Source organism: Gadus macrocephalus, chromosome 6, assembly GCF_031168955.1.
Source record: "Gadus macrocephalus chromosome 6, ASM3116895v1".
NCBI classification, from domain to species: Eukaryota; Metazoa; Chordata; class Actinopteri; order Gadiformes; family Gadidae; genus Gadus; species Gadus macrocephalus.
In genome coordinates this window covers 13108488-13122043 of record NC_082387.1, presented here as the reverse complement: position 1 = coordinate 13122043, position 13556 = coordinate 13108488, and the positions used below count along the sequence as shown (strand labels likewise).

General features: G+C 46.0%; 2 protein-coding genes across 3 annotated transcripts; both read right to left on the bottom strand.

Moving 5' to 3' along the window:
* Nucleotides 1-7236: 7236 nt before the first annotated feature.
* On the bottom strand, nucleotides 7237-10033 carry LOC132459616 (arrestin domain-containing protein 3-like). Of its 2 annotated transcripts, XM_060054263.1 has the most exons (7): nucleotides 9447-10033; nucleotides 9303-9363; nucleotides 9028-9199; nucleotides 8789-8876; nucleotides 8390-8652; nucleotides 7664-7711; nucleotides 7237-7425 (listed from the first exon to the last, which is right to left on the bottom strand). In XM_060054263.1, exons 1-6 carry the CDS (start codon nucleotides 9706-9708, stop codon nucleotides 7679-7681), a joined length of 879 nt encoding a protein of 292 aa, XP_059910246.1. In that variant the 5' UTR covers nucleotides 9709-10033; the 3' UTR covers nucleotides 7237-7425; nucleotides 7664-7678. The 2 variants fall into 2 exon arrangements, with proteins under 2 accessions (XP_059910246.1, XP_059910245.1); XM_060054262.1 differs by lacking the exon at nucleotides 7664-7711 and having other exon boundaries at nucleotides 9447-10019.
* Nucleotides 10034-10115: 82 nt separating this feature from the next.
* Nucleotides 10116-12158, bottom strand: LOC132459618 (arrestin domain-containing protein 3-like). The gene is made up of 6 exons (XM_060054264.1): nucleotides 11757-12158; nucleotides 11529-11583; nucleotides 11302-11449; nucleotides 11064-11160; nucleotides 10519-10775; nucleotides 10116-10410 (listed from the first exon to the last, which is right to left on the bottom strand). The coding sequence occupies exons 1-6, from the start codon at nucleotides 12013-12015 to the stop codon at nucleotides 10285-10287; spliced, it is 942 nt and encodes a 313-aa protein (XP_059910247.1). The 5' UTR covers nucleotides 12016-12158; the 3' UTR covers nucleotides 10116-10284.
* Between the last annotated feature and the right edge of the window lie 1398 nt (nucleotides 12159-13556).

Sequence of the window (13556 nt, the reverse complement as noted above, 5' to 3'; positions counted from 1 at the left end):
AGAGGCCTCTGGGTAAAACACAGGCAGCATGATGATAGCCTTGCTACCATGAGGACGCCGACTAGAACCTTTTCCTGCTTGCAACACTCAGGCTTGGAGAAAAGATGCATAAATTGTGCGTCGGCTGCGGGACCCAGGGGGCAGCAGCCGACTGCTCAGCCAACCATGCAGGCCCAGCCCGCAGCCAAAAGAATTTGGAAGGACCCCTTCGTGGTGCCCATCCCCCCACGCATGGAGACACGGCACAGCTAGCCGCCTTCTCCTCCTCCCACGAACGCAGTGAGGAAACCGTAGTCAAGAGTTTTTGGGTTTGGTTTGTGAAACGCTCCAACCAAAGTCTTCAAGGTTTCAGGCCTTGCAGCTAAGAAGGCTGTGATTTGCTATGTCGCGTGAAACACTGGAACTCGAATACTGGTGTAAGCTTACATGTGTTTATTATCTAGTTCTCAGTCACATTGTGGTTAAGTCTAGGCCTAGAGGAAACATAATCCATGAAACTAAAGGCCTTTCGTCTCGCTGCTTATTTCTAATTACGATACAAAGCAATCCACTTTGAATCAGAAGCATTACAAGGCCTATACGATAAGCTGGTGATCTGGGGTGTTTTGGCTATTCGGTTATTAGCACATTATTCAACCCTTCAACGTCATCTATAACACAAGTCTATGAAAAATATTTTTTAACATTGATGCAGAGGGTTAAATTATGGTGCAGATGGTCATCTACACTATTATAATACATAAAAACATAAAACAACCCTATATTAATGAGTATTTTATGTGAGACTTCAGAAATACTAAACAACAACAAAACACAGTGGAACCATGCCCGCCAAAGCCCTCTGCCTGATCTACAGTCAAGACCAATCAGTCTCAGCTCAGCTTCATGGCCAAGCACTGGAGTAAAACATTAGAGGATCTGCCCACATTCATAGAATAGAGGGAGGTCCCTGATTCCACAATAGCCTATGGGGTTTCAGATGCATGTAGGAACCTGTCAGAGGGAAGAAGCATGTTTATGAATGAACGGGGCTCTCCTACACCGTTGCAAGTTCACTCACTGTAGTATATATGTTTGGCAGGCGAATGAATGGGAAGCCTCGTGTGTTGTGGCCACATCCATCATTGCAATCCACATCCTGTTGGGTTGTATTGGGTCGTCAAATACAACTTTTGTCAGCAACAGCCCATGACAGGGCATGATATGTTTTCCTTCATAGTTCCACAACAGGATTAGATCTGCTATTGAAAGTTTGTTGTTTTTTAGTTTTTTATATACAAATGGGGATGCCTTAAACTAAACCCCGATTGGCTGGGAGTATCAAATATTTTGAGTTTAATAATCAGTTTATTAATCAGTAAACGCAGTAGTAGATTTCGTCTCCATGATGCAACGGCTATCCGGTTATTGATAGTGGCGAATGCCAGCGGGCATAGAACAGCGAGCGGCCATCTGCCAGCCTAGCGAACTAGCAACCCAACCAGCTGCAGTCGCAAAACGCCCTACAAAGCAGGACATGCATGCAGCTTCTGACGTCTGCGGCCACACTGCGCTACAAAGCGTCGAAAAACCCGGAGCGGAAACAATGAGAACCAAGCGTATGGAGACCGCATAGGTTAACAACCAGCAAGTTTAGCTGAAGGGGGGGCAGCTCTAAGTGGCAGGTTAGTTGATTTAAGGAAAAAAAATACGCGGTTTCCGATACTATTTTGTACGTAGAAAATAAATAAAAAAGACTCATGCAGGGACACTTTAGTACCCCGACATGGCGACGGCAAGAAAAAGGAGAGAGCTTTTTACTATTTTGGAAACTAGCGCGGACGCAGAAACTACAACGGTGTGTGACAAGAGTCAAGAGTCTCCTCTTAATCTTTCGGCCGATGTGAAGTGGTTTGAAATCCCCTTTCGAAAGCCCGACTCGGACGAGGAGGAAGACGAAGAAGCCGGAGAACGGGAGGAGGATGACGGCGGCGGCGAGGGGGAGAATGGATCCGCGAACACAGCCGCCGCGGCGGCGGAGACTGCAGACGCCAGTTTCATCGCCGGAGGTGGCTGTAACATTATTTTGGTCACGGGTAATGGAATCAAACACGAGGAGGAGGAGTACCCAGAGGACTGTTATTATGCTACCTCCAATAACTGCTCTGATACCACCTCAAACGACTCGGATATCGATTTCTCCGACCTAGAGGAGGAGGAACGCACGAGTTTTTTCAGCTTTGATGATGACTTGGACGAGGACTGCACTTCTCCTGACTTCTGGGGAGAACCTGACCAGGTGATTTCGATCGAACCCTTCTCTGCTGTAAGTGGCCCTCAGCATTCGCTGGGGGACGATGCTGACACCCGTGACTATTTCCGGCTACTCTTCCCAGATTCTCTTTTTGAACACATGGTAGAACAAACAAATAATTACGCCCTCTATCGGCAAAGAATGAGCGGAAAATCAGACCCCCACTGGCACCCCACTGATCTCAGAGAGATGAAAGCTTATGTGGGACTAAACATTTTGATGGGTATCAATCAACTTCCAGACTCTGGCATGTACTGGGCCAGTGACATTTTCATTGGCAACGCAGGCTTTAAAAAAACAATGACCGCAAGGCGCTTTGAAAAGCTCACACAATATCTCCAGCTGTGTGACCGTGAGTCGGAACCCGTGCGCGGCGAGCGGGGCTACGACGGCCTGTTTAAGATCCGCCCGCTGTTGGACGTGCTGGACAACACCATGTGGGACGCCTACACACCAAACCGCTGCTTGACCATCGACAGATCGGGCATCTCCGCCAAGGGGCGCTTCTCCCCCACGCAGTACATGCCCTCCAAGCCCTTCAAGAAAGGCCTGACGTTGTGGATGCTGTGTGACTCTCGCTCGGGCTACTGCCACCGCGCCAGGATCTACGTGGGCAAGCCCAGCCAGGACGTGGCCACCGCCTCCCTGGGCTACAGGGTGGTGACGTCCCTGGTGCGGGGCCTGGAGGGCCAGTACCACCACCTCTTCATGGACGGCTTCTTCACCTCGGTGCCGCTCATGCAGCGGCTGCTACGGGACGGCCTGTACGCCTGCGGGCCCACCCAGCCGGGCCGCAGGGGCTACCCGGAGGTGCTCTGTCCGCGCAACGTGGGCAAGCTCTCCCCGGGGGAGTTCTACCAGTGCCAGCGGGGGAACCTGGTCGCCACGGTGACGCGGGACGACAAGGTGATCAGCTGCCTGTCGACCAACTCGGCGCCGGGGATCGTGGGGATCGGGCCGAGCCAGCCGCCGCCGCCGCCGCCGCCGCAGGGGGAGGCGGACGGGGAGGACGGGGAGGGGGAGGGGGACAGCGACGGCGCGGAGGGGGAGGGGAGCGGCGGGCTCTCGCTGGGCGTGCCGCTGGGCCTGCCCCGCCCGCTGCCCCTGATGCTGTACCAGGAGAACATGCGCGGCGTGGACCTGTGCGACCAGCTGCGGGAGTGCTACCAGGTGGGCCGGCCGTGCAAGCGCTGGTGGCGCTACTTCCTGTGGTTCTTCGTGAACCTCTGCATCGTGGACGCCTACATCGTCCTGCGGGAGAGCCGGGGCGGCGCGCCGCCGTCGGGCTTCAGCGGCAAGCAGTTCACCCAGCGCCACTTCCGGGTGCGGCTGGCGCAGCAGCTGATCGGGGACTACCAGGGGGCCAGGGGCATGGAGCGGGCGGCCCGGAAGAGGCACGCCGACTCGCCCATCGAGTACGGCCACCGGCTGGAGCGCATGTCGGAGCGCTCGCGGCGCTGCAGGAACTGCACCAACAAGGGGCTGCGGCACGAGAGCGTATTCGGGTGCAAGATATGCAATGTCCACCTATGCAGGGGAGGCTGCTTCTCTGAGTTTCATAAATAAAAGATAAGCTTTTTTGTTTGTTTAGGTTTTCTATATATATATGTATATATATATATATATATATATATATATATATATATATATATATATATATATGTGTCAAGATCAACTTGTGTCAAAGTTTTTGTTTTTTTAAGATTTGTAAATCCAAAGGTTGCCACAACAAGTGCAAAATATAACCACACACTTTACGTAGAGATAGTTTTAGGGTAGAATGAATACTATTGCACGAATAACTAGTACAATTTGAAATTAAGTAGGTCATTTTGTTTTAGGTTAGAATGTATGTTTTGGCAAATTGCCTTTATTACACTGACAAAATTGCCTTGTCACACTTTTTTATACATTGACAAAAATACATTGGTTTTATATAATAAAAAAAATGATCTTTCTGCACTTACAATACATCAGCAAATGTTTACTATGGGAAATTTCTCTCATTTTACAAATAAAAACTTCATTATAATGCATCTCCATTTCCTTCTTTGTAGAAATGTAAGAAACAGCATACCACCTCACTTTACAAAATGCATGCATGAAAGTATATGAACGGCATTGTACATACATGGTAGCAAATGAAATGACCCCCCAACAGTTAAAGAGTGAGCCTCGACTGATCTCTCAAACCCACACATGAAATCAGTGATTACCTAGTTCTTGGAGGGGACACAGCTTGGAACAATTAGTGAGTAGGGAAAGGCCCTCCGTTCTGTTTCCCGTAGACATGGCGGTACCATTTTGCAAATCATGCTTTACTACTGAGACGCACGGCGTCTGTGGACCTATCACGCCATCTGTGGACCTATCACGCCCCAGCCCCCCTGGTACTGGGTTTGTTACCAGGACTCAAGACTGAAAGACTGAGAGTTGGTTTTCTTTCTTTGTTTTTCACTGAAACACATTTGAGTTTCACCATAGTTGATCATTGTTAGTGATGCTAGTGACTAATGTCTTTCATTTGAGTCATATGCATAATTTATGATGAAGAAATAGATGGCACCATCTATTCTGCTGCCATAAAGTCGACGCGGCAGGGAAGGAATATAAATAGTTAGCATTTGCCACAACTACCACTACTACAGACTAGTACTGCCATGACATGTACTGCCAATGTATACATTTATTTATATAAATGTATATATATACATGTATACATAGTTGGGTGTATGTGTCTGTTTGGAGTCATAGTTAAACAGCTATATGGATGTATGTATGAGTGTGGGATATAACTGCTTAATAATATAAGCACAATCAAACAGTGCAGACTGGGAGAAGTGGTTATGCTGAATCTGTGGGCCTGTTTTTGTAGTTTAGACTGTCTGTCTCCTGTGTCTTCCTTCTGGGGTTTCTATCTCTCTCCGACTCTCTCCCCCTCTCTCTCTTTGCGCTCAGCTGTGGCATCTAGAGCTCGCTCTGCCGTTTTCTGGGTTGCTGCATCTCTCCCTCTTCAGGCTCTGCCGTGCCATCCCACACAAACACACACTGATACTCAAAAGCACACACACAAACACACACAAACACACGCACACACAAAAACAACACCTCTCTTCCGCCACACGCACACACACACACACACACACACACACACACACACACACACACACACACACACACACACACACACACACGCACGCACGCACAATACTGCTCTCCCTCAGCCGTTCCCCAGCTGGGAGAGGGTTAGTCAACTGGACGCCCCTCCCGCTGATCTGCGGGAGCCCTGCGGGGAGTCGCCATGGCAACCATGGCCGGCGAAGACAGGGAGTCGCCAGCAGGCCTGCACGGTTGTCATGGCACTGTCTTTGGCTACGGGGGTGGGAGGCGCCAGAGGCCACTCCTCCTCCCCCCCTCCATTCTCCACCCCCCCCCCCCCTCCCCCCTCCCCCCTCCCTAAACCAGGAGAGAGGTTGTGGTGCGCTGAGGGAGCAGGCTGGCTGGAGGCCTGCCTGCCTGCCTGCCTGCCGCATGTGGAGCCAGGCTGGTAACCAGGCAGGGTTTCCAACCCAGATCCACCGCCATGCCAGATAGGAGCCATGACTACCGGTCTGGTCTTTACTGCAGGTGGACTGGCTCCACCAAACCCTAAAACACAACCAAACTACTCTCTTTTCCGTTCTATTTGATTATATTCTATTCTATTCTAGTAAATGTACTCTGCGCAGGTTAAGGCTATTAACATTGCACTGATTCAAAAGAGAAATGGCTCTCACTTAATACTCACTTACCACTCCGCTCCTTGTCTCACATTCAAATGCAGTTCATGTCATGCGGTTCAGGCCAGAGGGAGAGACCGGAATACCGAAAGTCAAAGCCTCGACACGCAAAGCCAAACGGGAGAGTGTCACACAGATAAAGACAAGGAAAAGGGTTAAGCCCCTGTATGAAGTATATAACCAATGGTCCAACTAAGTAAGATGCACATGTTGCCCCTCAGAACAGTCAATGCAGGTATTTTGGTGCTTACATTGCAGTCCTAAACTATTCATTGTACTGATCTCATTCTTCTATTGTTGTTGTTGCAAAGGTCTTACCAAAGTTATTGATAGGCTTATCGCAAGTTCATTTAGGTGAAAGACACCACTGCTGAGTCACAACCAGAAGGGTTTTATGAGTGTCCCTCTATACCTCAGAAGCACAGCTGAGAGGTAGAGGCCTTCTGGGTTCAATCCCAGATGTCCACGGCCAGCCTGTGGCATCGGGGATCGCAAAACACACCATCTGGGTATTTGTGTGCGTGCGTGTACGTGTACGTGTATGTGCATGGGATAGGTAGTTGGAAGCTTAGGTTGGTTAATCTTGTAGACTGATGGTACCAGAGTATCCTTCTAGTAGGCTTAGGAAACGGGAATCCAATCTTATATTTCAAAACTGTTTTATCATTTTTTATTTAATTGCATGTCACATGAATAGTTCGTTTTTGTCTGTCTTAGACATGACACACCGTATTACTTCAAAGGGTTATGGAGGATATTCTACCACACACTCGATTTTTGGCCAAGATTGATGACAATATTGTCAAAATAGCGGACATCGAGACAACTCAGTGAGTTTACCTACGTACTACCCTACAACTCTAAAATGTGGCAAATGTCTCCCTCTAGTGAATGAATGGGCACAATGCAGGAAAACAATTGAAAGTTGTGTCGAGAGACACACGACACATACACACACACATAAACACATACATAAACCGACACCGACACACACACACACACACACACACACACACACACACACACACACACACACACACACACACACACACACACACACACACACACACACACACACACACACTCAAAAGGACGTGCACACACACACAACAGACACACACAAACACACACAGATAGAAAGAATGACAACTATTTGAGTCAATATTAAACAACAAACATTGTATTCATCTAAGCAGCTCAGTTTGTACAGGAAGGAAGTGGACTTCGACCAGGAAGTGACTTGAAGCGTTGTGATTTCTTGGTTTTCTGCTCCAGTGGTCTTGTGTAACCTCGCAGGATGATCAAAGGAAGCTTGATCTCAGCATTTCTTGCCTGCGCAAACTCAAGCATGACCTACCAATGAGCATAATATACAGTGTTAAGTCTGTCATAAAGTATACTTCATAGAGTGAAAGGATTTTTTAAAAGATGATTTATCATTGACAGTAAAGAAATGCTATGTATGATATATACTGTGACACAGATATAGGAAAACCTACTCCACATTCCTAAAATGTATGAACTGTAGACAAGTTAAATGATCTTGATACATAATACATTCATATATATATATATATATATATACACACACATTCTTGTTAGGCCTTTATGGACAGCAGAGTGAGGAAAAGACAGGAAGCTGGGGTGGAAGAGGGAGGGAATGTAGCACAGAAAGAATGGTCAGAATCAAGCGTGTGTCTCTACAATGTCTGTGTGGTCAGCGGGTAGTGGGCTGAGCCACGAGCCGCCCTATATACACATCATGTTAACTCTTCATGTGTATGTACATTGTAAAGCACCCCATTTCAACCTAACTAGATGAATTATCACAGTATAGCTGTTCAAACGACAACCAATAGGTTGCACGCAGGGCATTCGAAACGCTCGTCATTAGTCTGAGAGTGAAGTGCATTGATCCCGGACTATTTTGAGTCCGGGCCTTGACAAAACTGGTTGGTCTGAAATTTGAGACCTGCGTCCACACGCACTCTCATTAGTTGGAGCAGACAAGCTGTGTTGTGACTCCTCGAGTGGCCAAGACCCAGCCCTCCCCCTGACCCCCAAGCCCCACCCCTAACCCCCCCACCAACCCCCCCCCCCCCAACCCCCGCCCAGGCTTCTCTTTCTCCAAACACAATAGAGCCTGTGTGTGTCTTTTGCCTGTGTGTACGCGTGCCAGTATGTGTCTGTGTCTGTGTGTTTGCGTGCCTGCGTGTGTGTCTATATATGCATGTTTGTGTCCATGTGTGTCTGTGTCTGTGTGTGCGTGTGTATATATGCGTGTTTGTGTGCGTTTGTCCGGACATGCGTGCCATACCTTCAGCCGGTACTCAAGTCTCATCATGGAGCAGTTGAAGAAGGTGGGGTGGAGTTGTGGCGGGGCGGTCAGCACCCTCGCTATTGTCGTGGCGCTAGCCGCAGGGACAGCGCAACCCCCGGTCCCAAACTCGACGTGACTGACGTGCACCACGGTCCTCTGGGAACGTGTGACAAACGTCTGCTTCTCGCACACGTAAAACCTGGGGGTCACGGCGAACGCAGAGTCGTTGAGGACCTCCGCTTTCACTTCCATGGATTCACCTGGAGCAGGAGTGTTACAAATAGAAGGTAGTTAATGGAAGAGGAGAGATGGAAATATGTCACCATCTGGTGCGTTATGCTGTGTTGATTCAAATAAGCAACACACACACACACCCACACATCAAACTGCCTTAACTTTGTGTCAGACCCATGTTTTCAGTCGAAACATTAACAGTGACTTTTCCAGAGCCACAGAATGAAATCCTGGTGGCACACTGTGACTCCTGTGGGTGTTAAAAAAGGGTATTTGTCATTATTATTATCCATCGCATAAAGGTGTCTACTGCGGTACTGAAACCAAAAGGAAAAAGTGAATATTAAATTGTTGCAAACGGATCGCAACTGAAGTAACAAAGCCTTGTTATGTTGCCATACCTTTAGTCCTATGATAATCATCTCTGACTTTGAGCCGAAGGGGAATTCATTCTTTGTTAAAACCGGAAACCGAGTCTTGGCTTTGTATACTTGCCAAGCTGTCTGGGTCAGTTTTGTGTGCAGACTATATGTAATGCTCCCCCATTTCCCCTCATAAGACGAAGGCATATCTCTGTAGGGAAAGAATGGGAGAACAAGTCAAACATTCAACATTTTGAGAGTTCTTAAGGGGACTGTTTACATGACATAGTACTAGAATGAAGATGTGTTCTCACCTATTTGGAATATCAAAGCTGAATGAATAGGAATTTTCGCCTTGTCCGATGATTACAGAACCTTTATAAAAGACGACATGTGTCATTTAATTATGTATGAGTACTCGGTATCGACCACCAAAAAACCTTCACTGAAGTACAAACCATCTGCTTTTTTGTCCTGAAGAAGGATCTTTTCAAAATAAAAGTATCTCTTCTTGTCACTGATGACCACTGGAGGACCGTTCCCCTGCTGCTCAGGCCACTTCACCTCCACTTTTCCTTTTGCTTTGACAATTAAACATTGCACCTTGGTCTCCTTATCGGCCATCACCATGACTCTTCCAAAGAGTATATCCCCTGGAGAAAATGCTCCCGTTGTCCCATTCTTCTGGTCACATTCCACACGTAGATGTTTTATAGTCATTGTATTATATTTAAAAAAAATAGATGTATATTTTCGTTCTGGTAAAGAAAATTGAAAGATTGTCAAAATATTTGAAGAATATGGAGTGAGAGACAGGGATCTCTAAATAAAACCGGGCAATTCATTGGAAGTACGTTTTAGTCCATCCTTTGCATCCCAACGGAGAAACAAGCCAGCATAGGCTACTGATAAAAGTGGCATGACTGGAACAGGAGATCTTTTCAGCCAACCTTTAGCCTGCAGGTATCTCTGTCACACCTGATCATGTGATCAAGGTTGCAGGAGTCCGTTTTCACTTTGGTAACCGAAGACATCACAGTGCCCAGCAGCACAGTCCCCCACCACCCCCACTCCCCCCATTCAAATATGTCACTAATTTTAGAAAAATAAAATACATTGTTAAACAATTAAACAAAATAATTTATTTAGAATGTCGTCTTGGTTTACTCTGCACTTTAAAAGGTTTAGTTTATAACATAATTAAGTACAATACTAACAAAAGTTGTTGCTGATATTGTGCATGAAGTCCACTTCATTGATTTTACTTCTAGACACATTTAGAAACACAATATCCATCTACAGGTATGCCAAGGCGCTTTCCTCCACGCCTGATCCTTTAGTAGTAACAGAACCAACGCAGGGAAGAATAATAATTGGCAGTTTGATTTCAGGATTTTTAGCCAGAGTCACATCGAGAAACACCTTGAAACAGGACAGAAAATGTGTGATATTAATATTAAACTGTTGTCGATTCTTTCTTACTCAGAATGAATCCTACAATGAATACATCTGGTGAAGTGCATGCTTTACCTTCAGCCTATACTCCAACTTAATGATGGAGCAGTTAAGGATGGAGGGAGGCAGCTCTGGGGGGATGCAGATCGTCTTGGCGACGGTCTGTGTGCAGGACGAGCCCACCTTCTCACCCTTCTCTTTCACAATGTTGTGCGTGTGTACTCTCCTGCGGCCCTGGGCAAAGAAGCTCTTCTTTTCGTAAAGGACGAACTTTGGCTTCACCACACGAGTGGAACAGTTGCTGATCTCCGCCACCACCTTCAGCCCCTCACCTTAAGGGGGCAGTCAAACACTTTGTAAGAATGATCACATGACAGTTGGGTCATATACTGCTGCATTCCTCAAACAATTGTTGTGAGTGGACTCAGATACATGAGGTCCTGGATGTAGAGCAGCATAACCCAGTAGCAGAAGCTACTCTGGGATGAGCTATGGTATGGGGGAAACGTGCAAGGTCATATACTCGCTTTAGTCAGAGTCACACCGATTCTATACTTCACATTATAGATTCCTGTCGACTAAACTGAATGATGCAAATACAATTGAGAATAAATAAATACCTTGCCGATATCCCATCTTTTGTATGGAAATGTTCAACAAGATGTTTCCAGAGGCGAAGAATGTGACTGATTGATCCTTGCAACCATACTGAGGTTCCTAGATGTTTAGAAATAAACTCCTGAGAGATTATGAAAATAACCTCCAAATCCCCACCAAAAAGTTTTTAACCCTTAAAAATAATTTGTATTATTATTACTATTCTATTGTAAACAGAGAATGGGCGCCAATGGATATTACCATAAGCATTGGAATCGTCATGTCTGGTTTTGACACAAAGGTGAACTTGGCTCTGGTTTTCTTTGATAAACTCATTGACTGATTCAGTTGAGCCCTCAGCTGGTAGACCACTTTGCCTTCGGTAGCTTTGAAAGTGGATGGCATGTTCCTATCACACATCGTTATTTATTCATTAAATCAAGACATTTGCCAAGGGAAAAACATGTCATCCTCAAGTTTAGGTCTACCTGGCTGGTAGTTTGAAGGAGAATGGAATGGAATGTCTTCCTTGGCCGAGGACTTCTGAGCATTAGAAAATACAACCCCTTGTTTATGTTACAATGATCATAAATATAGGCCAGCCATTTGAAAAGGAAGTTAAAATGTACCATCCAGACATATTCTCAGAGAAAAGCATTATAAATTACATTAACATTAGCTATAGTCTTCTTTAAGAAGGAGGACAAATACTTTACCATCTCTTCCCGCCTCTGTGAAGATGGGACGCTCGATGTCATAGTATTTCTCATTAGAAGTCATCACAACATGAATATTCTGACCGTAGTGTTCATGCCAGCAAACATTGGCTTTCCCCTTAGCTCTAAAAATCAGAGACTGAATGCGCGTTTTCTTTGAAACCTGCAGGATGATGCGCCCTGTAATGGTATCCCCATTGGTAAAGGTGTTTTTAGAGTTGTTGGCGTCATACTCAATAGAAAAATATTCAATTGTCATTTTCAGCAAACGTTATGAATAGACAAACAGACCCGAGAGAGAATTGAGTCAAAGAGATTGTGAACAAAGTATGAAGTGCCGCAAACACGGAAGAAACATCCAGTTGGGTACCTGAACACATAGTCATGTGATGTGATATACCTGATGATCCTGTTTAGCTGGTTTTGAATCAAAACCAGCTAAACAGGATCATCAGGATCTACGTGGGCAAGCCCAGCCAGGACGTGGCCACCGCCTCCCTGGGCTACAGGGTGGTGACGTCCCTGGTGCGGGGCCTAGAGGGCCAGTACCACCACCTCTTCATGGACGGCTTCTTCACCTGCAGTAACATCCACTCCAGCATGATTCTTGGAGCGATCTGATTGGCTAACAAAAACAAAAAAAAATGAGCGATCTGCCTGGCAAAAAGATCTCAACCAATCTTTACACACAAAATAACCTGACCGACTGGCTGATGTTTGGCATGACCATCCATTCAGAAATTGGGAAACTAGGAGTAATTTGATATAGCTGTTTGATGTATTTACAATTACCACAGCTCTATAGGCCTACTGTTTTTATTGGATGGTTATTTTAATAAATAAAAAAAAACATCTGGCATACTACGTTACAGCAAAGTCTCAAGTAATCGTACCGTTTTACTTTTTGGATTGGATTCCAGCATGGTTGTTCTCCTCAGCCGGTATAATACCATATCTCATGCACATAAAGCCTTTTTTTGTGCAGAAGCAATGTGTTGTTTGGAATATTCTCAGTTCATAGATAACAGGGTCCCAATGGTATTATTATTCATAAAAAAAAAAATAATACTCAAATAAATTCACATTTTGACGCTTCAATTTAATTGTCTCTCTTAATTTATTTAATCTTAAATGTGTCAATCCAGTAATACATTGCAGGAATTGAATTGACATTATACAGATGACTTTCAGATTATCTTTAGTTTTTGGTTCATATGATCCAAACAGTAGGCTATCTCATGAGGTAGATAGGTTGAGATGGCAACTGGAGGGTTGCTGGTTCCTTCTCAGTAAAACAAGGCAAGCTGCCTTATCTGCTTCTAGCAAGCTGTTTGTTCCCTGGTATTGTTGATACCACCATCGATGTGTGCGGGTGTATGAGCATGTGTATGACTGAAAGGACGCATGAGCATGTGTATGAATGAATGGTTGTATTTTAAACATGTTTAATTCAGTGAATGTGTCTGTGAAAAGGTGACTCATGGATGTATAAATATTTGAGTGTGCATGAAGGCATTCTTTGTCAAGTGCACTCATGCCCCTTTCACACCGCCGCAAAATCGGGGCCGGTTCCGGGCCAGTTCGGAGCTAGGGCCAGGGCTTTGGTTTCACACCGCCAAAGAACCGGCTCCGGCCCCTAAAAACCGGTTCAACTCTGGCCCCACTTTAGAGCTGGGCTAGAACGAGAACCGCTTTTACGCAGGGGGCAGGGGGCGGGGTTATCCCAGGAAGACCAACGAAGGGCGGCATTTTTAAATCACCGAAGTGAACGATGGACGCTAAGACAAAATCACAGTGGAC

Excerpts from the sequence above, each read along its gene's own strand:
- LOC132459616 (XM_060054262.1), bottom strand. The coding sequence starts at position 9,708 with ATGACTATAAAACATCTACGTGTGGAATGTGACCAGAAGAATGGGACA. Across the intron at positions 9,200-9,302 it reads AGCTTTGATATTCCAAATAG|AGATATGCCTTCGTCTTATG; the intron begins GTGAGAACACAT and ends CTTTCCCTACAG. Across the intron at positions 8,653-8,788 it reads AAACATGGGTCTGACACAAA|GTGAATCCATGGAAGTGAAA; the intron begins GTTAAGGCAGTT and ends CTCCTGCTCCAG.
- LOC132459618 (XM_060054264.1), bottom strand. The coding sequence starts at position 12,015 with ATGACAATTGAATATTTTTCTATTGAGTATGACGCCAACAACTCTAAA. Across the intron at positions 11,161-11,301 it reads TGACGATTCCAATGCTTATG|GAACCTCAGTATGGTTGCAA; the intron begins GTAATATCCATT and ends CTAAACATCTAG. Across the intron at positions 10,776-11,063 it reads AAAGATGGGATATCGGCAAG|GTGAGGGGCTGAAGGTGGTG; the intron begins GTATTTATTTAT and ends TGCCCCCTTAAG.